The sequence below is a fragment of the Delphinapterus leucas genome, chromosome 5 (genome assembly GCF_059928025.1).
Source record: "Delphinapterus leucas isolate spDelLeu-1000000601 "Yukka" chromosome 5, BTC_Dleu_Yukka2, whole genome shotgun sequence".
NCBI classification, from domain to species: domain Eukaryota; kingdom Metazoa; phylum Chordata; class Mammalia; order Artiodactyla; family Monodontidae; genus Delphinapterus; species Delphinapterus leucas.
In genome coordinates, this window is record NC_143133.1 from 108,637,630 (window position 1) to 108,662,296 (window position 24,667).

The 24,667-nt window shown below is 38.2% G+C and overlaps 1 protein-coding gene across 1 annotated transcript in view; it reads left to right on the forward strand.

The window, feature by feature from the left end:
* IQCM (IQ motif containing M) overlaps window positions 1–8,790 on the forward strand; it is a 270,054-nt gene extending 261,264 nt beyond the window's left edge. Inside the window, exon 11 of the mRNA XM_089911275.1 lies at window positions 8,564–8,790. Within this exon, the coding sequence (XP_089767401.1) occupies window positions 8,564–8,790 (227 nt within the window). The remainder of the gene's footprint in view (window positions 1–8,563) is intronic.
* Window positions 8,791–24,667: the final 15,877 nt, after the last annotated feature.

Below are 24,667 nucleotides of genomic sequence, written 5' to 3' on the forward strand. Positions count from 1 at the left end.
CTACATCCTTGTTAAACGTTTCTTGTATTTTCTCCATTCTATTTCCAAGATTTTGGATCATCTTTACTATCATTACTCTGAATTCTTTTTCCGGTAGACTGCCTATTTCCTCTTCATTTTTTAGGTTTGGTGGGTTTTTACCTTGCTTCTTCATCTGCTGTGTGTTTCTCTGTCTTCTCATTTTGTTTATCTTACTGTGTTTGGGGTCTCCTTTTTGCAGGCTGCAGGTTCGTAGTTTCCATTGTTTTTGGTGCCTGTCCTCAGTGGCTAAGGTTGGTTCAGTGGGTTGTGTAGGCTTCCTGGTGGAGGGGACTAGTGCCTGTGTTCTGGTGGATGGGGCTGGATCTTGTCTTTCTGGTGGGATGGTCTGCATCTGGTGGTGTGTTTTGAGGTGTCTGTGGCCTTATTATGATTTTAGGCAGCCTCTCTGCTAATGGATGGGGTTGTGTTCCTGTCTTGCGAGTTGTTTGGCATACGGTGTCCATCACTGTAGCTTTCTGGTCATTGAGTGGAGCTGGGTCTTGGCGTTGAGATGGAGATCTCTGGGAGATTTTCGCCGTTTGATATTACGTGGAGCTGGGAGGTCTCTTGTGGACCAGTGTCCTTCTGAACGTGGCTCTCCCACCTCAGAGGCACAGCCCTGACGCCTGGCTGGAGCACCAAGAGCCTGTCATCACATGGCTCAGAATAAAAGGGAGAAAAAAAAGAAAGAAAGAAAGAAAGGAAGGAAGAAGAAGATTTAAAAAATAAAGTAAAATAAAATAAAGTTATTAAAATAAAAAATAATTATTAATAATTTTTAAGTAATAATAAAAATAGCAAAGAGAGCAACCAAACCAAAAAACAAATCCACCAATGATAACAAGTGCTAAAAACTTTCCAAAAAAAAAACAAACAAAAAAAACAAAAACGGAGAGACAGAACCCTAGGACAAATGATAAAAGCAAAGCTATACAAAGTCACACACAGAAGCATACACATACACACTCACAAAAAGAGAAAAAGGAAAAGTATATATATATATTGTTGCTCCCAACGTCCATCTCCTCAATTTGGGATGATTCGTTGTCTATTCAGGTATTCCACCGATGCAGGGTACATCAAGTTGATTGTGGAGATTTAATCCACTGCTCCTGAAGCTGCTGGGAGAAATTTCCCTTTCTCTTTTGTGTTCGCACTGTTCCTGGGGTTCAGTTTGGATTGGCCACGCGTCTGTGTCTAGGTCGCCTGAGGGCATCTGTTCTTCGCTCAGACAGGACAGGGTTAAAGGAGCAGCTGATTTGGGGGCTCTGGCTCACTCAGGCCAGGGGGAGGGAGGGGTACGGATGCGGGATGAGCCTGTGGCGGCAGAAGCCGGCGCGACGTTGCACCAGCCTGAGGCGCCCCGTGCGTTCTCCCAGGGGAGTTGTCCCTGGATCATGGGACCCTGGCAGTGGCGGGCTGCACAGGCTCCCGGGAGGGGAGGTGGGGATAGTGACCTGTGCTTGCACACAGTCTTCTTGGTGGCGGCAGCAGCAGCCTTAGCGTCTCCTGCCTGTCTCTGGGGTCCATGCTGATAGCCGCGGCTCGCTCCCGTCTCTGGAGCTCTTTAAGCGGCGCTCTCAATCCCCTCTCCTCGCGCACCATGAAACAAAGAGGGAAGAAAAAGTCTCTTGCCTCTTCGGCAGCTCCAGACTTTTTCCCGGACTCCCTCCCGGCTAGCCGTGGTGCACTAACCCCTTCAGACTGTGTTCACTCCACCAGTCCTCTCCCTGCGCTCCGACCGAAGCCCGAGCCTCAGCTCCCGGTCCCCGCCCGCCCCGGAGGGTGAGCAGACAAGCCTCTTGGGCTGGTGCGTGCTGGTCGGCACCGATCCTCTGTGTGGGAATCTCTCTGCTTTGCCCTCCGCACCCCTGTTGCTGTGCTCTCCTCCGCGGTCCCGAAGCTTCCCCCTCCGCCACCCGCAGTCTCCGCCCGTGAAGGGGCTTCCTAATGTGTGGAAACTTTTCCTCCTTCACAGCTCCCTCCCACGGGTGCAGGTGCCGTCCTTATTATTTTGTCTCTGTTTATTCTTTTTTTCTTTTGCCCTACCCAGGTACGTGGGGAGTTTCTTGCCTTTTGGGAGGTCTGAGGTCTTCTGCCAGCCTTCAGTAGGTGTTCTGTAGGAGTTGTTCCACGTGTAGATGTATTTCTGATGTATCTGTGGGGAGGAAGGTGATCTCCGCGTCTTACTCTTCCACCGTCTTGAAGCTCCTCCTCCTGTAATGCTTTTAAAACCATAAAATAATGTTAAAATAACCATGGAACCAAAATATTTACCAAACAAAAGCATGTCTTTAGTATGATTCCATTTACAATGTTTTTTAAAATCCCTGTGATTCTTGAAGTACAAATCTGGGGACCACTGCCTTAAATATTCAAATTCAGGGCCTGCAGTAGGGAAGCAGTGAGACCTGAATAATACAATCGGCCTGTGCAGGAGAGAGAGGGACAGGCATCTTTGGGTCCTCTGAACACTCACCACCTATTCTAAATATTAAGCATAATGAGCCTTGCTTATCTGAGAGGCAGGAGATAACTATAGGTGTCTAAGGAGGTCCCACTGTGGGGTTTTATTCTGGCTTCCATCCTTAGCAAACTAAGAGGGTTATAATCAGTTGATGAACTGTGGTTTTGACCTGAGGGGTTGTCAATAGTCTGTATAAAATAAATTCTTGTGGAGAAGACTAACATCAGAAAACCATCTGGAAAGAGCTATGAGTTCTTGTGAGAGAAACCATAGTGCTGACTATGCACGGACAGCTAAAGGATTTAGAAAGATTGGAAGAAGACTTCAAAGGGAGAGGCCACCAGAAAACTAGCAACCCCTGAAGGCGCTAACAGTCCCATGATACCAGGAACAGTGTGTTTAAAATGATATGGCATCCTCATTGAAAGGACCGACTTTCAAGTTAGAATTAAGATTATACTGGCCTCACCACTTACTGTGAGGCCATGAAAATGCTCTTTAACCTCTGTATGCCTCAGTGTCTTGAGCTATGTTATGAGTATGCTAGTATTGAACTCATAGGATTGTCAGTAAGTCACACATATGTGATTTTAGGATTAATTTAGCTAATGTACGTAACCTGCTTAGCACACTGCCTGCTATATACTAAGATCCCAATGAATACTATTAGTTATTGTTGTATTTATTTGTTAATTAAAAAGCCTTTTATTGACCCTTTCCCGGTATCAGGCACATGGCTAGGTGCTAGGAGATTCAATGGTTAGCAAACAATCATGGACCTTGTCTGCCTGTAACTGATAGTCTTGTGAAGGAGGCAGATCTCAGGTAATAATAGGAATAATATAATTACAAACTTCAGTAATTGTAATGGAGGAAAAGTACAGAGAACAATAACTCTGAGATGATATAATGTGAAAGCTTGGTCTAGTTGGTGAGAGTCAGAGGACACTTTGAGAAGAGACATGAAGGTGTTGTAGACGTTGATGAGGCAACGGAGGAAAGGGTTTGGGAGGAGAACATACCAGCTACACAGAACATCTTATGCAAAGCTTCTGAAGTAGGAGGATGCAAGATGTGATTCTGAAACTGAAAGAAAGCCAAGGTTGCTAGAGTAGAGATGGAGGAGGAGGCAGGGGCCAGAATGTTCAAAGTCTTTCAGGACATAGTAAGGACTTGGCATTATTTTAAGAGCATCAGGAAGCCATTGAGTAGGAAAATGTATGAACTAGGTAACTGCTGAATAGGAAAATGTATTAAAAATACTTTAAAAAATATTATTCTGGAGCTTCCCTGGTGGTGCAGTGCTTGAGAGTCCACCTGCCGATGCAGGGGACACGGGTTCGTGCCCCAGTCCGGGAGGATCCCGCGTGCCGCGGAGCGGCTGGGCCCGTGAGCCACTGAGCCTATGCGTCCGGCAGCGGGAGAGGCCGCGGCAGGGGTAGGCCCGCGTACCGAAAAAATATATATATATATTATTCTGGCTGCTGTTTAGAGGCAAGATCCAAAGGGCCAAGAAGACTGTTTAGGAGGCAAAAATGTTTGTATAAAAATAGATGATAGTTTTTCTAGGAGGGTGGCAGTGGGTAGTGCAGTGTCAAGGAGATCTCCTAGTTTTCTAGGTTGTGCCATTAAATAGGGGCTATTTACTGAGACAGGGAATCCTAGAACAGGACAGACATTGGTGCCTATTTGTTAGCCAAGTGGAGTTGTCAATTAGGCAACTGGATATCATGATTTTGCCATATTTTGTTAATGCTAAGATGTATATTTTCATATTTTAATGTCTCTAAAATTGAGCTATATCTTATAATCAATGGTATGCCCTAGTTAAATTTCCAGTCTTTTATATTTCTTCGTGGTGTGTAAACTAACGGGGTCATCAACATCTATAATGTCTTAGATTCAACAAAATATGCTAATAATAGCAACAAGGAAGACCATCGTAACATCAGTTAGTAGCTCACAAGCACTAATTAACACAAAACTTCTGATCAGTATACAACAGGAACCACTTACCCTTAGAATATCCAAAATAGTGTAGGAGTGACCAGAAAGAGCAACGACTTCAGGATGACTGTCCACTTTTCCACCCACCCATCCAGAAGACAAGTAAGATGGGGGACAAGACAGGAGACTGCCCTCATTATCTAAATAGGATAGAGTCTGTACCAGCATCTGTTAAATGAAGAGCATGATAATAATAGTAATAACACTTAAATAATGCTGGCCATAGACTAGGTGTTCTTCTAAAGACTTTATATCGGCTCATGACAACACTATTATGTGAACAGTTTTACTATGATACTGAGCTGGAAAGAGGTTAGCTAACTTGCTTCAGGTCACACAGATCATAAATGGCAGATCCAGGTTCACACCCAAGCAGTGGTCAGCTCTAAAGCCTCTGCTCTCAACCACTGCTGCTACCTCTAATAAAGATAATTAATTACTTGGTGACCTGGGAGCAATAGAGATTTATGGAACTATTGTGTGGGCTTTTGCCAGACCTAGACACATACATCTAAGATCTTCAGAGTTTTACTATGTACGTGGCTTGGGGAAGAAGGCATAAGGAAGAGCTCTTATTCTTTTGAGTTCTGAGAACTGTATTATTACATCTAAATGTAATGTGGCAATATTGACTTAGTGACTTAGCAGTGTATTAAAAGGTGCTCTATAAATAACACGTTATCAATATCAGCAACAAAAATTAAATTCCTGTTTTTATCTTGGGATGACATATGTAATAAAACAAAAAGAAGAGGACATGTTTTACAAGCCATATGTCTTCTAAAATGAAAAATGCTTACTTGTAATCAACTTTGATATTATGAAAGGAGGTACAATTATTCCAAAATCATTATGCCTTGTTTATATAAGCTCTAAGTCTCCATTTGTATTACTTGATGGCAAATGGTGGCATTAGCAAGATTCTGAGCTGAAAACCTTGAATGTGTGTCTGATACTATAGCTATCACGATATCACATTGTCATGGCAAGTTCAACTTCCACAGACTTCATGTGTTTCTGCTTAAGTCTTCAATCAGGATAAGCCAGGAAGAGAAAGTGGCAGGTCTATATTCACCACTGCTTAGATTTTAGTGTAGGCATTTTATTTTTCCCCAAATGAAAACATTTGCCTTTATGGAAAATAAAATGCTTTATTAAAACTGATAAGCATAGGACTTCCCTGGTGGCGCAGTGGTTGAGAGTCCGCCTGCCAATGCAGGGGACACGGGTTTGTGCCCCGGTCCGGGAAGATCCCACATGCCGCAGAGCGGCTGGGCCCATGAGCCATGGCCGCTGAGCCTGCGTGTCCGGAGCCTGTGCTCTGCAACGGGAGAGGCCACAACAGTGAGAGGCCTGCGTACCGCAAAAAAAAGAAACCCAAAAACTAATAAGCATAGCCCTATTAAATAACGTTACTAAACATCTTGTTTAAGCTAAAGGAATTAGAAAGATATAAATCTTGAAGAGGAGAGAAATCTAAGTGTAATTTGGTTCTTCACGCTAAAAAGGCTGCTATTATTGCTAGATTTTTCTACTTTATTTTTTTTTCTTTATGGTTTTGAAGAGAGAAACTCTGATCTATTTTATTTCCTCACTTTGTGTGTGATGGAAAACTTCAGGATTGTATTTAATTTCACTCTATGATTTCTCATAATGTAATTAATGCTGCATCCTCCTTCACAATTCATCCTCCTTCACAAAATGCTGTCGCCTTCACAACTTGAAGAGACCTCTACTGCCTGAGGATCTCCCTTGCTCAACTTCTTGAAGAAATACGATCAGAATGAAAAAGTAAAGCAGGGTTGACTCTTTAGCACTGCTTTGTTAATAGTTCTGGCTTCCTTTCTTCTGTTGAGAGATGAGAAAGGATTTAGAATTATTTAAATGAGATATATCTAATAACTGTTTGCATATCTGAGCACATATGAAGACGTCTGCTTTTTTAGTTAGAGGGGAATAATTTTGAACTTTTCCTTTTAAAAAGAGGCAGAAAACTTCCTAAGATGTTTATAATTGAAAGATGCAATAACTTTATTTCCTGGCTCTCTCATGGTTTTTATTAGTGTTGGAATAATACTAGATGAAAATTAAAACTAACACACTCATGTAGTACTTATAGACATGGTGCTATAAATTTTCATATATCTCTTATATCACTTAATCCTAACAATAACCCTATGATGTCAGTATTATCACCAGGAGATAAATGTGATTCATCTAATATTTCATAGCCTGTTAATGGTGGTTCAAGAATTAAAACCCAGGTCTGTTTGTATCAATCAGGATCCAGTTAGAAACTAAAACTACATGGTGGCTTGAGAAGGAAAAGATTAATATAAAGAATTCTTAACTATGATGGTGATTAAATAAGATTGGCTACGAAGGGTAAAAAACAACTTAAAGAATTGAGAAGAGCAGATATAAGGAGTGGCACTAACCCTCGGTCTGAGGCAGAGCACTTAAGGAAAGAACAAATTTTAAAGAGTGCCCCTTACCCTCTCCCTTTACCCTGGGATCCAGCTCTTCTTGAAGAGGACACAGCTGTGACCCAGTGAGTGGCAGAGACGTTTGCTGAGGTAGCATGCTAGTGGAACTCCCAGGGAAGCCACTCTCTGGGGTTCTGGGGAAACTTCCCATAAGGAGGTGTCTCAGTGTGGAACCCATTCAAGGGAAGTTGGTGCCTCACGGAACGTGCTAGCAAGCTCCTAGAGTGTGAGTCAGGGAAGCCCTGTGGGGTGCCAAGCAACATGGCCCAGAAGGTGCCCTGCACTGCTGGTCACTATGCACGGTAGGAGCTATCAGACAAAAGCCCCCGTAACCAGGAAGAGCTTCTTTGTCCTCTAGTTTCCTACCTTACCCTCTATGAAGGATGCTTAAAAATTTCCCATATGGCAAGGGAGAAATATTCTAGTCTCACAAATAGGACAATGAAGGGTGGATTTAGGGTGAGGCAATAGATGGATACTACCCACCAACAAATCTGCTTTCTTAATCATTTAATCATTATGTTGTAATGCCTTATACTTACTGTACCACAAAATATGATATTTGAAAAAATAAAGGGGAAAAAAGGGAAGGAAGGTAGAGGTAGGAAGAAAAAGATAGACAATGTAACAGGATTATAAATGAAGATTTACATCAGTATCTCTCTTTTCTTTGAAATGTTTCTAGGTAGAGTCACTTTGAATTAATTGCTCAGGAGACTGCCTTATTAAATTTTAGGACATTGGCTTATCAACCAAAAACTGAAGACACAAACTGCAGGCCCAAGGGCCATAACCAAAGATTTTTCACTCTACAATTTAAATTATTTTTTAATCCCAGCTTTCTCATCTACTGGTTAATGCAGGTCATGTTCACTTGACAAACATTTGTTTGCAAATAAGAGCTTCTCCTCAGACAATCCAAATCCTAATTGCATCATTTACAGACTATAAGATTTAGGCAAGTTATTTAATTTCTTTGGGCATCCAATTCCTCATGTAAAATGATGATAACAACAGTATCTACCTTACAGATGTGTTATGAATATTAAGTGTGTTAATATTCAAAAGCACTTGGGACCATTTCTTGCATATAGTAAGTGCTATATAAATATCTGTATAGATGTTATTATATTTTCTTAAAGACCATAGCCTAAGAATATGTATTCTTTCAGTAGTTCCAGTTTATGGAACTCTTCATTTAATCAACATTTTTGTCAGATTATTCTGATTTCATTGTTTAATGGCAATTTAAAAAATATGATTACGTTATAGTATGTATAATGTGAATGCTGTTAGTTGGTTATCTTACTTTTTTCTACAGCTATTAACAACAGTGCTTTAGACTGATAGTGTTTGAAGATTCTACTAGCAAGCCCTTACTCCTTAATTTTTGCTATGAATTATCTAAACGGTAAGATTTTTGGTGAAGTATTTTTGGCTAAAGAAAACTATGTTGTCAGCATAACCATTAGCATTCAAATTATTCAATAGTTTTAAATTTACATCCCTTAAAAGAAACACATTAGAAATTTTGTAAAAATGTCTAAAATTAAAAACAAATCAATGTTCTTTTTTTTTACAGAAGACCATGCAAAATACTCTGATATCATCAAGAAGTCCAATGCAATTGAAATGTTATTTACACTCTACCCTCCTCAAGGTGCCCATGTGCGTACTAATATGAGGCTTAGGTCAACTTGGCTAAGACCCATAGTAAATGGGGAAGAAGGATATAAGTATATAGGTAAGATGCTGAACCTTATAATTTCCTTTTATAATAAGGCAGAAATGACCTTGTACTTTATATAACCCTTATCCATCACTTAGATGATATGGGATGATAGGCCCTATAGAATATTCCCTTTCGTTCTTGAGTATTATGCTTGCAATTTAAAAAGTGGCTGATTTATACTTTGGTGACTCCATTAAAATAGTGGAAACACTGTGTTTATCCATTTATCTGATGATGGATATTTGGCTTGTTTTTTAGAAAAAGTGATACTACAAGGAAAGCTGCTATGAACATTCATGTACTGGACTGTATATAGACATATGTATGCATTTCTCTTGACTAAACTGTTTTCCAGCATGGTTAAGCCATTTCATATTCCCCATCAGTAGAAATATGAGAGTTGCATTTGTTCCATGGCTATATCAATGCTCAGTTTTTCTAATTTTAGCCATTCTAAGAGATAGCGTTGATATTCCATTGTGGTTTTAATTTGCATTTCTCTAGTAGACAATGATATACAGCATATTTTCATGTATTTGTCATTTGTGTATCTTCTTTGGTGAAATGTCTGTTCAAATTTTTGGCCAGTTTTATATTTTTTGCTGTTGTTTTAAGCGTTGAGAGTCCTTTAGATATTCTGAATATAAATTCTTTAACATATATATGCTTTGCAAATATTTTCTCCCAGTCTGTGGCTTGTCTTTTCTTTCTCTTAACAATATCTTCTGAAGAGCAGAAGATTTTAATTTTGATGAAGTCCAGTTTACCACTGTATTCTTTTATGACTCACGCTTTTACTGTCATATCCAAGAAATATTGGTTAGACCTCTGGTCACAAAGTTTTCTTCTAGAAATTTTATAGTTTTAAATTTTATATTTCAGTATATAATTTGTTTTGAGCTCTATTTTGTACACGACTCAAGATTGAAGTTTTGTCTTTTTTCTAACATATTGATACCCAAATGTGCTAGCACTATTTGTTGAAAAGACTATCCTTCTATGAATTAACTTTGTATTTTGGAAAACCAGATAGTCCAAAGAAAATATATAGATGGCAAATAAGCACATGAAAAGATGATCAATATTATTAGTCATTAGGAAAATACAAATAAAAGCCATAATGTCATACCACTACTCATCTATTAGAATGACTAAAATAAAATTTAAAAATCTGACAATACCAAATCTGGCAAGAATGTAGAAAAACTGGAACATTCATACATTGCTGGTGGAAATACTAAATTGTACAACCCATTTCTAAAGATTTTGATACTTTCTTATAAATTAATATGCTCTAACCATAAAGCCTAGCCATCATACTCCTAGGTAATTTCCTAAGAGGATTGAAAGTATTTGTTTACACAAAAACCTATATATAAATATATGTAGCTGCTTAATCACAATTGCCAAGGGCTGGAAAAACACAAACTGGTGAACGGATAATCAAAATTTGTTAACATTTGTACAGTGAAATAGTATCCAGCAATAAAGAGGAATGAGATACTGATACAATAACCTGGATGAATTTCAAATGCATCATGTTAAGTGAAAGAAGCCAAACTCAAAGGCTATATATTGATTCCATTTAAATGACACTTTGGAAAAGCAAAACTAGTAGGACAGAGTCAGCCCTGTGATTGTCAGGGGTTAATGCTGGTGGGAGGGTTTGACTACAGAGAGGTTGCATGAGGGAGTTCTTAGGGTGATGAAACTGTTCTGCATAGCTAAAACAAACTGTATGCCAAAAAGAATGAATTTTACTGAAAGTAAAATTTTTTAAATAAACACAAAATAAAAAGAGAGAATAATTTAAGAATGGCAAACAAATCCAAAAATGATGCGCACTGCTATTAGTCATTAGGGAGATGTAAATTAAATACAGTAGGATACCACTACACACCTACCTTAAGGGCTAAATTAAAAAGCCAGAACACACCAAGTGCAGCAGCTGGAACACTAATATCCTGCCAATGCAAATGTAAAATTTTAAAATCACTATGCAAAATGGTTTGACATTTTCTTAAAAAGTTATAGATACACTTACTATATGACTCAGCCATACCACTCCTAGATATTTGTCCATGAAAAAGTATACGTACATACAGGGACTTGTACATGAATGTTCATAGATTCTTTTTTTGTTAAAGACCCAAACTAGAAACAACTCAAATGCCCATCTACAGGTGAAAGGATAAACAAATTGTGATATATCCATGCAGAATACTACTCATCAATATAAAAGAACAAACCATTGACAGTATATAATACATATAACAAACAATATGGCTGAATCTCACATGAATTATGCTGAAAAAGGTTAGACAAAAAAAGAGTACAAGAGTATGATTCCGTTTATATAAAAGTCTAGAAGTTGCAAACAAACTAGGCCTGTGACAGAATCAGATCCGTGGTTACCTGTGACAGAGGTGGGAAATAGAAGTGAGACCTGATGGACTGCAAAATTTGAGGGATGCTGTCAATAGAAATGTTTATTAACTTGATTGTGGTGATAGGTGATGGTTCCATGGATGTAAACATATGTCAAAATTCATCAAATTATACACTTTAAGTACATGCAGTTTTTTATTTACACTTCAATAAAGCTGTAAAAATAAAGTTGAAGACATAAATTTAAACAACCAAGATAGTTAAATTTGTATTTTGGGATTTTTTGAAAGATGACTTCTCTTTAAGTTTAAAAGTAGCATACTAGAACTCATCTGGAGAGTCACAAATTTAATGCAGTCTCATTTGGCTTGTGCATATAAAGATCTATTTAAGTGCTCAGTTCTGAAAGATAGCCTGGAAGAAGAAGCGGGAAAGAAAGAGAAAGAAAATTATGAAAAGGAAGTTGAAGGCTTTAGGTTCTATAAGATGAACCAAGACCCTGATTGCAATTTATTTTCTCTTTGCAATTTTCTCCCTGAAAGTTAACCTATCATTCTAAAAGATTTGTGTTCATTGTCTAAAGCCCATTTGTGAACATTTGGTTCAAATAAAACAAATAGGAAATACGGAAGTTGCCTTATAAGTTGAGGACTCCATCTTCTGAGGTTTTATGCTTTCTTTCTCCTTTTTAGTAGGTGGCCAGGGCCTTGCATCTTTTTGAATTATAGTTGTTATTAAATTGATTGACAATAGAGTTTGCAGCATTTGCCTTGAAAAAGATTAGTCTATTATAGAAGTGCTTTCTGAAACTCAGTTAACTCCTTGACTATAAACATTTTAGGGAATATAGCTCTGGGAATTTATTACATGTTCCAATATTAATACTCCACAATGTAGGCACTCCTGTGTATTGATTTCACTCTGTAGATTTAGAGATGTATCATCAGCAAGAACTGAAGAGTAGTTAACAGAGTTACTGAATGCTCTGTAAATGGCATGGGCTACTAACAAAGTATGTAGTATTAAGACCATACATACTCTAAAAATATTTCATATATCCATATTTTATATCCCAGAATTCCTAGCACAGTGGCTTGAATGTAACTGGAATGCTGCATATGTCATAATTTCAAATTGCTTAATAGGCACAAAGTATTTATTCTGAATCATAATTTTGTAATCTTAGACCATCAATGAAGTTAAAAAAAAAAGTCTTTAAATTTTTTTCCGGGAGCATAGTCTTGTCAAACCTGTTTTCGGAAAGGTTACTTGGAGGGCTAGTCTTTTAATATGTCTTTGGTTATCTTTCCTTATGAGTTGTCTGTCTTTGAGCTCCCCTGACCTTATGGCCTATCACAGGTACACTGAACTTGTTCCTCTCCTTCATTAAGTTTTTGTGACTTTGGTGAATTTCCAGCCTGGAAGCTGTATCTTACATTAATGAGCTCTTGGAATTCTAATAGGAATACCTTGAAAGGGGTAGGTTAGTCATTGTCTTTCAGGGAAGTAATTTAGGGAATACAAATGAATGATTAAACTATTTTCTCAAACCAATGGTCCATTCTTAACTGAAATCATATTGTTATATTAATATAAGTTTTCTAATTAGTTCAGATTCTGAGTAATAAGCAAAGACCTCTAGTTCTATTTCTTTTTCATACATCATTTTGAGCCCTTATATAGTAAATTTTACTTACCTTTATAACATATGGTTATTTAAGTTGTATAATTAATACTGGAACCTGATTTCCTGGCCTAATCACTATTATGTTACCTATTACGAGTACAAGGTATCTTTTTATGCCCTTCAGTTTATTCCACTGCCTTCAGGCAAGACCTGATATACATTAGCCAAATGGGAATCTGTCCCATCTTTAAAGACAGCTCAGAATTTTCCACTTTGCAACATGACTTTCTTTTCTTATGCATCCTTTATTGCAGTTGTAGCTGTTTCACTCTCCACAAAATAAAGGCTATGCCTACAAGATTAAGACCTTTTCTTTTTTCTGAAAATATTCCTTTTCAAACATTATTCCTCAGAAGTCCCCTTTCTAATCCTTAATGTCTTTTGGCACTTCTCTCTAAACTTTCCCATATTTTCTCATTTGTTTTAAGTGATGGAACTCAAACTAATATATAATAATCCAATAAGTCTGATTTATTATGAATATAATCCTACTTACTACATGTTCTGCTTATATCTTTGTGCTTTTTTAGACCATTAAAATACACATCTCCGGGCTTCCCTGGTGGCACAGTGGTTGAGAGTCCGCCTGCCGATGCAGGGGACGTGGGTTCGTGCCCCGGTCCGGGAAGATCCCACATGCTGCGGAGCGGCTGGGCCCGTGAGCCATGGCCATTGAGTCTGCGTGTCCGGAGCCTGTGCTCCGCAACGAGAGAGGCCACAACAGTGAGAGGCCCACGTACCGCAAAAAAAAAAAAAAAAAAAAAAAAAAAATACACATCTCCGCGTTTACTTGGATTTCTATCTATCATTTTTAATCTCCTTTTATAGACATATTTCTTGTAGCTATTTGATATATGTGTAATTTATTTTGCCTTCTTAAATTTCCTACCCTGACTTCTCCTGATTTTCCTTAACTTATTTAGAATATGGACATTTATTACTCTTGTCAAAACTCAGTTGACAATGTTGAACCCATTCTTTGAGGTGTTTTATAAGATTATTATATAATGTAAAACCCAAATAAATCCTGATTTGAAAGGAGCTCCATATATATATATATATATATATATATATATAATTAACATCTTTATTGGAGTATAATTGCTTTACAATCGTGTGTTAGTTTCTGCTTTATAACAAAATGAATCATTTATACATATACATATGTCCCCATATCTCTTCCCTCTTGCGTCTCCCTCCCTCCCACCCTCCCTATCACAACCCTCTAGGGGGGTCACAAAGCACTGAGCTGATCTCCCTGTGCTATGCGGCTGCTTCCCACTAGCTATCTATTTTATGTTTGGTAGTGTATATATGTCCATGCCACTCTCTCACTTTGTCCCAGCTTGCCCTTCCCCCTCCCCATATCCTCAAGTCCATTCTCTACTAGGTCTGTGTCTTTATTCCCATCTTGCACCTAGGTTCTTCATGACCTTTTTTTTTTTTTCTTAGATTCCATGTATATGTGTTAGCATATGGTATTTGTTTTTCTCTTTCTGACTTACTTCACTCTGTAGGACAGACTTTAGGTCCATCCACCTCACTACAAATAACTCAATTTCGTTTCGTTTTATGGCTGATTAATATTCCATTGTATATATGTGCCACATCTTCTTTATCCATTCATCTGTTGATGGACAGTTAGGTTGCATGTCCTGGCTATTGTAAATAGAGCTGCAATGAACATTGTGGTATATGACTTTTTTTGAATTATGGTTTTCTCAGAGAATATGTCTAGTAGTGGGATTGCTGGGTCTTATGGTAGTTCTATTTTTAGTTTTCTAAGGAACCTCCATACTGTTCTCCATAGTGGCTGTATCAATTTACATTCCCACCAACAGTGCAAGAGGGTTCCCTTCTCTCCACGCCCTCTCCAGCATTTATTGCTTGTAGATTTTTTGATGATGGCCATTCTGACCGGTGTGAGATGATACCTCATTGTAGTTTTGATTTGCATTTCTCTAATGATTAATGATGTTGAGCATTTTTTCATGTGTTTGTTGGCAATCTGTATATCTTCTTTGGAGAAATGTCTATTTAGGTCTTCTGCCCATTTTTGGATTAGGTTGTTTGTTCTTTTGGTATTGAGCTGCATGAGTTGCTTGCATGTTTTGGAAATTAATCCTTTGTCAGTTGCTTCCTTTGCAAATATTTTCTCCCAGTCTGAGTGTTGTCTTTTCGTCTTCTTTATGGTTTCCTTTGCTGTGCAAAAGCTTTTAAGTTTCATTAGGTTCCATTTGTTTATTTTTGGTTTCATTTGCATTTCTCTAGGTGGTGGGTCAAAAAGGATCTTGCTGTGATTTATGTCATAGAGTGTTCTGCCTATGTTTTCCTCTAAGAGTTTCATAATGTCTGGCCTTACATTTAGGTCTTTAATCCGTTTTGAGTTTATTTTTGTGTATGGTGTTAGGGAGTGTTCTAATTTCATTCTTTTAAATGTAGCTGTCCAGTTTTCCCAGGACCACTCATTGAAGAGGCTGTCTTTTCTCCACTGTATATTCTTTCCTCCTTTATCAAAGATAAGGTGACCATATGTGCATGGTTTATCTCTGGGCTTTCTATCCTGTTCCATTGATCTATATTTCTGTTTTTGTGTCTTGATTACTGTAGCCTTGTAATATAGTCTGAAATCAGGGAGCCTGATTCCTCCAGCTCCATTTTTCTTTCTCAAGATTGCTTTGGCTGTTCAGAGTCTTTTGTGTTTCCATACAAATTGTGAAATTTTTTGTTCTAGTTCTGTGAAAAATGCCAGTGGTAGTTTGATGGTGATTGCATTGAATCTGTAGATTGCTTTGGGTAGTAGAGTCATTTTCACAATGTTGATTCTTCCAATCCAAGAACATGGTATATCTCTCCATCTAGCTGTATCATATTTAATTTCTTTCATCAGTGTCTTATAATTTTCTGCATACAGGTCTTTTGTCTCCTTAGGTAGGTTTATTCCTAGATATTTTATTCTTTTTGTTGCAGTGGTAAATGGGAGTGTTTCCTTAATTTCACTTTCATATTTTTCATCATTAGTGTGTAGGAATGCTAGAGATTTCTGTGCATTAATTTTGTATCCTGCTACTTTACCAAATTCATTGATTATCTCTAGTAGATTTTGGTAGCATCTTTAGGATTCTCTAGATATAGTATCACGTCAGCTGCAAACAGTGACAGTTTTACTTCTTCTTTTCTGATTTAGATTCCTTTTATTTCTTTTTCTTCTCTGATTGCTGTGGCTAAAACTTCCAAAACTATCTTGAATAATAGTGGTGAGAGTGGGCAACCTTGTCTTGTTCCTGATCTTAGTGGAAATGGTTTCAGTTTTTCACCATGGAGGATGATGTTGGCTGTGAGTTTGTCATATAAGGCCTTTATTATGTTGAGGAAAGTTACCTCTATGCCTAGTTTCTGGAGGGTTTTTATCATAAATAGGTGTTGAATTTTGTCGAAAGCTTTCTCTGCATCTATTGAGATGATCATATGGTTTTCATTCTTCAATTTGTTAATATGATATATGATATTAATTGATTTGCATATATTGAATAATCCTTGCATTCCTGGGATAAACCCCACTTGATCATTGTGTATGATCCTTTTAATGTGCTGTTGGATTCCGTTTGCTAGTATTTTGTTGAGGATCTTTGCAACTATGTTCATCATCGATATTTGCCTGTAGTTTTCTTTCTTTGTGATGTCTTTGTCTGGGTTTGGCATCAGGGTGATGGTGGCCTCGTAGAATGAGTTTGGGAGTGTCACCTGTGAAGCCATCTGGTCCTGGGCTTTTGTTTGTTGGAAGATTTTTAATCACAGTTTCAATTTCAGTGCTTGTGATTGGTCTGTTTATATTTTCTATTTATTCCTGGTTCAGTCTCGGAATGTTGTGGTTTTCTAAGAATTTGTCCATTTCTTCCAGGTTGTCCATATTATTGGCATAGAGTTGCTTGTAGTAATCTCTCATGACCGTTTGTACTTCTGCAGTGTCAGTTATTACTTCTCCTTTTTCATTTCTAATTTTATTGATTTGAATCTTCTCCCTTTTTTTCATGAACAGTCTGCCTAATGGTTTATCAATTTTGTTTATCTACTCAAAGAACCAGCTTTTAGTTTTATTGATCTTTGCTATCGTTTCCTTCATTTCTTTTTCATTTATTTCTGATCTGATCTTTATGATTTCTTTCCTTCTGCTGACTTTAGGGGTTTTTTTGTTCTTCTTTCTCTAATTGTGTTAGGTATAAGGTTAGGTTGTTTATTTGAGATGTTTCTTGTTTCTTAAGGTAGGATTGTTTGCTATAAACTTCCCTCTTAGAATTCCTTTTGCTGCATCCCAAAGGTTTTGGGTGATCGTGTTTCCATTGTCATTTGTTTCTAGGTATTTTTTGAGTTCCTCTTTGATTTCTTCAGTGATCTCTTGGTTATTAAGTAGTGTATTGTTTAGCCTCCGTGTGTTTGTATTGTTTGCAGATTTTTTGCTGTAAATGGTGCCTAGTCTCGTAGCGTTGTAGTCAGAAAAGATACTTGATACGATTTCAATTTTCTTAAATTTACCAAGGCTTGATTTGTGACTCAAGATATATTCTATCCTGGAGAATATTCCATGAGCACTTGAGAAGAGTGTGTACTCTGTTGTTTTTGGATGGAATGTCCTATAAATATCAATTAAGTCCATATTGTTTAATGTATCACTTAAAGCTTGTGTTTCCTTATTTATTTTCATTTTGGATGATCTGTCCATTGGTGAAAGTGGGGTGTTAAATCCCCTACTATGATTGTGTTACTGTCAGTTTCCCATTTTATGGCTGTTAGCATTTGCCTTATGTATTGAGCTGCTCCTATGTTAGGTGCATAAATATTTACAATTGTTATATCTTCTTCTTGGATTAATCCCTTGATCATTATGTAGTGTCCTTCTTTGTCTCTTGTAATAGTCTTTGTTTTAAAGTCTATTTTGTCTGATATGAGAATTGCTACTCCAGCTTTCTTTTGATTTCCATTTGCATGGAATATCTTTTTCCATCCCCTCACTTTCAGTCTGTATGTGTCCCTAGGTCTCAAGTCAGTCTCTTGTAGACAACATATATATGGGTCTTGTTTTTGTATCCATTCATCCAGTCTATGTCTTTTGGTTGGAGCATTTAATCCATTTACATTTAAGGTAATTATCAGTATGTATGTTCCTATTACCATTTTCTCAACTGTATTGGGTTTGTTATTGTAGATCTTTTCCTTCTCTTGTGTTTCCTGCCTAGAGAAGTTCCTTTAGCATTTTTTGTGAAGCTGGTTTGGTGGTGCTGAATTCTCTTCGCTTTTGCTTGTCTGTAAAGGTTTTAATTTCTCCATCAAATCTGAATGATATCCTTGCTGGGTAGAGTAATGTTGGTTGTAGGTTTTTTTTCCTTCATCACTTTAAATATGTCCTGCCACTCCCTTCTGGCTTGCAGAGTTTCTGCTGAAAGATCAGCTGTTAACCTTATGGGGATCCCCTTGTGTGTTGTATGTTGTTTATCCCTTCCTGCTTTTAATATTTTTTCTTTGTATTTCATTTTTGATAGTTTCATTAATATGTGTCTTGGCATGTTTCTCCTTGGATTTATCCTGTATGGGACTCTCTGTGCTTCCTGGACTTGATTAACTATTTCCTTTCCCATATTAGGGAAGTTTTCAACTAGAATCTCTTCAAATATTTTCTCAGTCCCTTTCTTTTTCTCTTCTTCTTCTGGGACCCCTATCATTCCAATGTTGGTGCATTTAATGTTGTCCCAGAGGTCTCTGAGACTGTCCTCAATTCTTTTCATTCCTTTTTCTTTATTCTGCTCTGCAGTAGTGTTTTCCACTATTTTATCTTCCAGGTCACTTATCCATTCTTCTGCCTCAGTTATTCTGCTATTAATCCCTTCTAAGAAATTTTTAATTTCATTTATTGTGTTGTTCATCACTGTTTGTTTGCTCTTTATTTCTTCTACATCCTTGTTAAACGTTTCTTGTATTTTCTCTATTCTATTTCCAAGATTTTGGATCATCTTTACTATCATTACTCTGAATTCTTTTTCAGGTAGACTGCTATTTCCTCATCACTTGATAGGTCTGGTGGGTTTTTGCCTTGGTCCTTCATCTGCTGTGTGTTTCTCTGTCTTCTCATTTTGCTTAACTTACTGTGTTTGGGGTCTCCTTTTCGCAGGCTGCAGGTTTATAGTTTCCGTTGTTTTTGGTGTCTGTCTGCAGCGGCTAAGGTTGGTTCAGTGTGTTTTGTAGGCTTCCTGGTGGAGGGGACTAGTGCCTGTGTTCTCGTGGATGAGGCTGCATCTTGTCTTTCTGGTGTCAGGTCCACATCTGGTGGTGTGTTTTGTGGAGTCTGTGGCCTTATTATGACTTTAGGCAGCCTCTCTGCTAATGGGTTGGGTTTTGTTCCTGTTTTGCTAGTTGTTTGGCATAGGGTGTCCAGCACTGTTGCTTGCTGGTCGTTGAATGGAACTGGGTCTTGGCCTTTAGATGGAGATCTGTGGGAGATTTTTGCTGTTTAATATTACATGGAGCTGGGAGGTCTCTTGTGGACCAGTTCCTGAACTTGGCTCTCCCACCTCAGAGGCCCAGCCCTGATGCCTGGCTGGAGCACCAAGAGCGTTTCATCCACACAGCTCAGAATAAAAGGGAGAAAAAATAGAAAGAAAGAAAGAGAGAAAGAGAGAGAGAGAGAGAGAGAAAGGGAGAGAGGAGAGAGAGAAAGAGAGAGAGAGAGAGAGAAAGAAAGAAAGAAAAAGAAAGAAAGAAAGAAAGAAGATAAAATAAAATAAAATAGTAAAATAAAATAAATTAAAGTTATTAAAACAAAAAATAATTATTAAGGAAAAGTTTTTAAAAAGTAATAAAATAAATGGACAGACAGAACCCTAGGACAAATGGTAAAAGTAAAGATATAAAGACAAAGTCACACTCAGAAGCGTACACATACACAGTCACAAAAAGAGAAAAACGGAAAAAAATATATATATCGTTCCTCCCAAAGTCCACCTCCTCAATTTGGGATGATTCGTTGTCTATTCAGGTATTCCACAGATACAGGGTACATCAAGTTGATTGTGGAGATTTAATCTGCTCCTGGGAGAAATTTCCCTTCCTGTTCTTTGTTCGCACAGCTCCTGGGGTTCAGCTTTGGATTTGGCCCTGCCTCTGCGTGTAGGTTGCCTGAGGGCATCTGTTCTTAGCTCAGACAGGACGGGGTTAAAGGAGTGCTGATTTGGGGCCTCTGGCTCACTCAGGCCGGGGGGAGGGGGGGTACGGATGTGGGGCGAGCCTGTGGCGGTAGAGATCATCATGACGTTGCACCAGCCTGAGGCGTGCCGTGTGCTCTCCCCAGGAAGTTGTCCCTGCATCACGGGACCCTGGCAGTGGCGGGCTGCCCAGGCTCCTGGGAGGGGAGGTGTGGAGAGTGACCTGTGCTTGCACACTGGCTTCTTGGTGGCGGCAGCAGCAGCCTTAGCGTCTCATGCCCGTCTCTGGGGTCCACACTGATAGCTGCGGCTTGCGCCCGTCTCTGGAGCTCCTTTAAGCGGCGCTCTTAATCCCCTCTCCTCGCGCACCAGGAAACAATGGTCTCTTGTCTCTTAGGCAGTTCCAGACTTTTTCCCGGACTCCCTCCCAGCTAGCTGTGGTGCACTAGCCTCTTCATGCTGTATTCACTCAGGCAACCCCAGTCCTCTCCCTGGGATCCGACCTCCGAGGCCCGAGCCTCAACTCCCAGCCCCCGCCCACCCCGGCGGGTGAGCACACAAGCCTCTCGGGCTGGTGAGTGCAGGTCGGCACCGATCCTCTGTGCGGGAATCTCTCTGCTTTGCCCTCCGCACCCCTGTTGCTGTGCTCTCCTCCACGGCCCGAAGCTTTCCCCCTCCGCCACCCACAGTCTCTGCCTACAAAGGGGCTTCTAGTGTGTGGAAACCTTTCCTCCTTCACAGCTCCCTCCCACTGGTGTAGCCCCATCCCTATCCTTTTGTCTCTGTTTATTCTTTTTTCTTTTGCCCTACCCAGGTACGTGGGGGAGTTTCTTGCCTTTTGGGAGGTCTGAGGTCTTCTGCCAGCATTCAGTAGGTGTTTTGTAGGAGTTGTTCCACGTGTAGATGTATTTCTGATGTATTTGTAGGGAGGAAGGTGATCTCCGTGTCTTAGTCTTCTGTCATCTTGAAGCTCCTCCTTCCATATATTTTATATCTCTTATATCTGCTCAAACATAGGAAATGGTCTATTATTATTTGGAGAAGTTTAAATGTACTATGGCTAGTTCAATGTTGCAATTTACCTATAGAGGTAAATCTTCTTGCTTGAGGAGAATAATGTGGTCACTTGAAATTTTTCAAGTCAACTAAACTGGAAAAATTGTTTAGGTGTATACCCATTGATCTCCCTTTACCAACTATAAACTCCCAACAACTTCTACTTTCATATTCTTTAATGTCTCATATTCTTTAATGTCCCTTTGATTTTCTTCATTAAGGGCAAATGATGTGCATGTGTTTTTGTGATAAGTGTAATTGCTGCTAGGAAAAGTGTCATTTTATTTTTATATGGTTCAGTTGGTTAAAACTTTCAACGTTTAGTACACTCACAGGAATAACCCAATGGAAAGATAAAAATGAACGCTATATTGTATCTGGTTAAAGTGTTTCTTAACTATTGTCAAATTACTAAAAATTCTTTAGGATGATGAAATATATCTTCCTCATTGTGTTCTTTGTGACTTCCATTTTTTTTCTTGGGCTTCAGTGGTAAAATCAGAGATGTGTTTCCCATTCCCTCAACCCCAGTTTTACCAAGCAGGTTGGAAGCATTGAGGAGGCAGACTTTAAGATAAGGCATCAGATCCATAAGTTAAAGGAAATGTGAGTTGCACATTTACAACCACCTACCACTCCATACTTTACTGCTTATCTTTGTAAAATAAAAATTGTAGGATCATTGTTTCGTTATTTGCCTTCTGCATCTATTTATTTAACAAGCATTAATTATGTGTCTACTATATGCTTGGCAACAGAGATTGAGAAACAATTAAAGCTTAATCCCTGCCCTAGAAGTGTTCACATTCTAGCAGATCCAAAACACTATGAGATTTTGGCTCAGTTAGTCTCAGTGAGCACCCCTATTGGCCCATGAGTCAAATAGAGTGATATCAAATGAGGATCTTCCAAAAATTTTTTGGAAGAACATCTCCAAATAACGAAGGTTGGCATTAATACTCAGTATCTGAAATAAAAACTCAAAGCTGAGTTCACTGTCCATCTAAGTAAGGGAGAGTCATGCATAGTGATGGTATGTGACTTCTCAGGCTAGGCCATAGAAGACTTTGTGGCTTCTCCCTTGCTCTCTTTTGGATAAGCTAGTCAGGAAAGCTAGCTGCCATGTCATGGAGACACTCTAGCAGCTCTGTGAGAGGTCTATGTGCTGATGAACTGAGGGCATGTGCTACAGCCAGTGAGGAACTGAGGTCTGTGTGAATAATGCAACATGGAGGTGGAACCTCCAGCACCAGCAGTACTTCTACAATGATGACTGCAGCTCCAGTGACAGCTTGACTGCAACTTCGTGAGAGACCCTGGCCTGACCCACGCAGAAAATCCAGTCCAGATTCCTAACTATTATTATGTGAGACAAATGTTTGTTGTTTTAAGCTTTTAGTTTGGGGGTAATTTTTTACACAGCATACAAGTCAGTGATTAGTGTTTTTTAACAGTGGAAGTGAAATGACATAGGATTGAGTGTAGTTCCTCAGGAAAGACTGGGCTGCTGGTTGACTGACCTTCAAAAACTTTGTAACTAGAGTGAAACTTTTGTTCATTGGTTAACTTTCAAAAGTAGGATCTCTCACTGATTGGTTGGCTTTCAGAAGTGTGTTTACTGAGGTGAGTTTTTACCAGCTGATAAAACAGGCTTGATATTTGTTTTGGGGGTTACTTGTCAGCATGGCTATGGAACTATAATTGATTGGTTAAAGAGGTATAAAAAAAAGTTTAAGTATTAACTTGTTACATAGCTGTAGAACTGTTAGACTTCTCTTAATACTGTGGGGAAAAAGTTATTTTCAATAAATAGGCACAGAAAGAAACAAAGATTACATGGTAGTTGATTTACTAGAAGCAATTAAGCATAATTATGAGCCTAGGAAAAGAGAATGACTATATCTGGCAGTATTAGAAATGATTTTATAAAGATGATGATATATGAGTTTACCCTTACAGAATAGGTTAGAATTGCTAAGTATAGAAGAGAAGAAAGATTGTAGGCAAAGGGAGGAGCATGGGCGAGTCCACATGTGGGAACTAACTTTGTTTTAAGAAGCTCTTTTTTATCAAATTCTCCTGAACAATTTAGCAGAAGACTCTTCTTTTCTTATTGTGACATAATTGGCATATAACTTTATATTAGTTTCAGGTGTACAATATAATGATTTGATATTTGTATGTATTGTGAAATGATTAAAACAATTAGTCTAGTTAACATCCATCATAATACAGTTACAAATTTTTTTCTTGTGACAAGAATTCTTGAGATCTACTCTCTTAGTAACTTTCAAATATACATTATAGTATTGTTATATACAAACTATACATTACATCCCCATGATTTATTTATTTTATAACTGTAAGTTTGTACCTTTTGACCACCTTCTCCCATTTGCCCCACCCCCCCACCTCTGGCAACCACCAATCTATTCTCCGTACCTATGAATTAAGGGTTTTTTGTTTTTGGTTTTTAGATTCCATATATAAGTGCAATTGTATGGTATTTGTCTTTCTCTGTCTGATTTATGTCACTCACTCAGCATTATGACTTCATGGTCCATCCATGTTGTTGCAAATGGCAAGATTTCCTTCTTTTTATGGCTGAATAATATTCCACTGTATGTGTGTATATATATATATATATATATATATGTACATATATATACAATATATATGTATATATATACCTATGTCAATGAATAGAGGGATTAAAAAAATGTGGAGCATGTATACATATATATATATATATATATATATATATATGTATACATGCTCCACATTTTTTTAATCCCTCTATTCATTGATGGACACTTAAGTTGCTTCCATGTCTTAGCTATTGTAAATAATCCTGCAATGAGCATGGGTACATATATTTTTGAGTTAGTGTTTTTGTTTCCTTCAGATAAATACCCAGATATGGAATAACTAGTTGCTAGTTCTATTTTTAACTTTTTCAGGAAACTTCATATCTCTTTCTCTGGTAGTTCTATTAGTTTTTGAGAACATATTCCTTATTTCCAGACTAAAATTCTTTAGCACATAGTAAGCATTTATGCATTAACTATTTGTTTTATGAATGAATGCATATGTGAAGTATTACTATAGCAGTTAAGCCATTTTTTTCATCTTTTATATATTAAAATTCCTTTTGTTTACTCTCTCTGGATTGCTTCAGAGATTACTGTAGTGTGATATGGATATAATATAGTATGGCACAGTTCTTTAATATTTAACCATTTTAATTTAATAAAATATAATTTAACCATAATGGAGGCAGAAATCCAAGGTAAGAAGAGCATTACTCAGTCACTCCACAAATGTTTATTGAGTGCCTTGTGTTCAATGCTTTGTGATAAATGTGAGGAAGTTTCAAAAGTTAATAGAATAGCTTCCCTCTTGTGTTTATGATTTAGCCTGGGGAAATGATACATATACATAATTAACTACAATAGAAGACATAAAGTGATGAGTCTTGTAAAACAAGCACACCTCAGCTGCTCTGCTTAACAGTCTTGTCAGGCAGGGCACAGAAGGGGCTTTGCAAGAGAGGAGCCTGAGCTGTGGCACAGACACTCCCAGCATCTTTGGAGAGCTGTAAGGATAACTCTAAAGTTATTTCATGCTCAC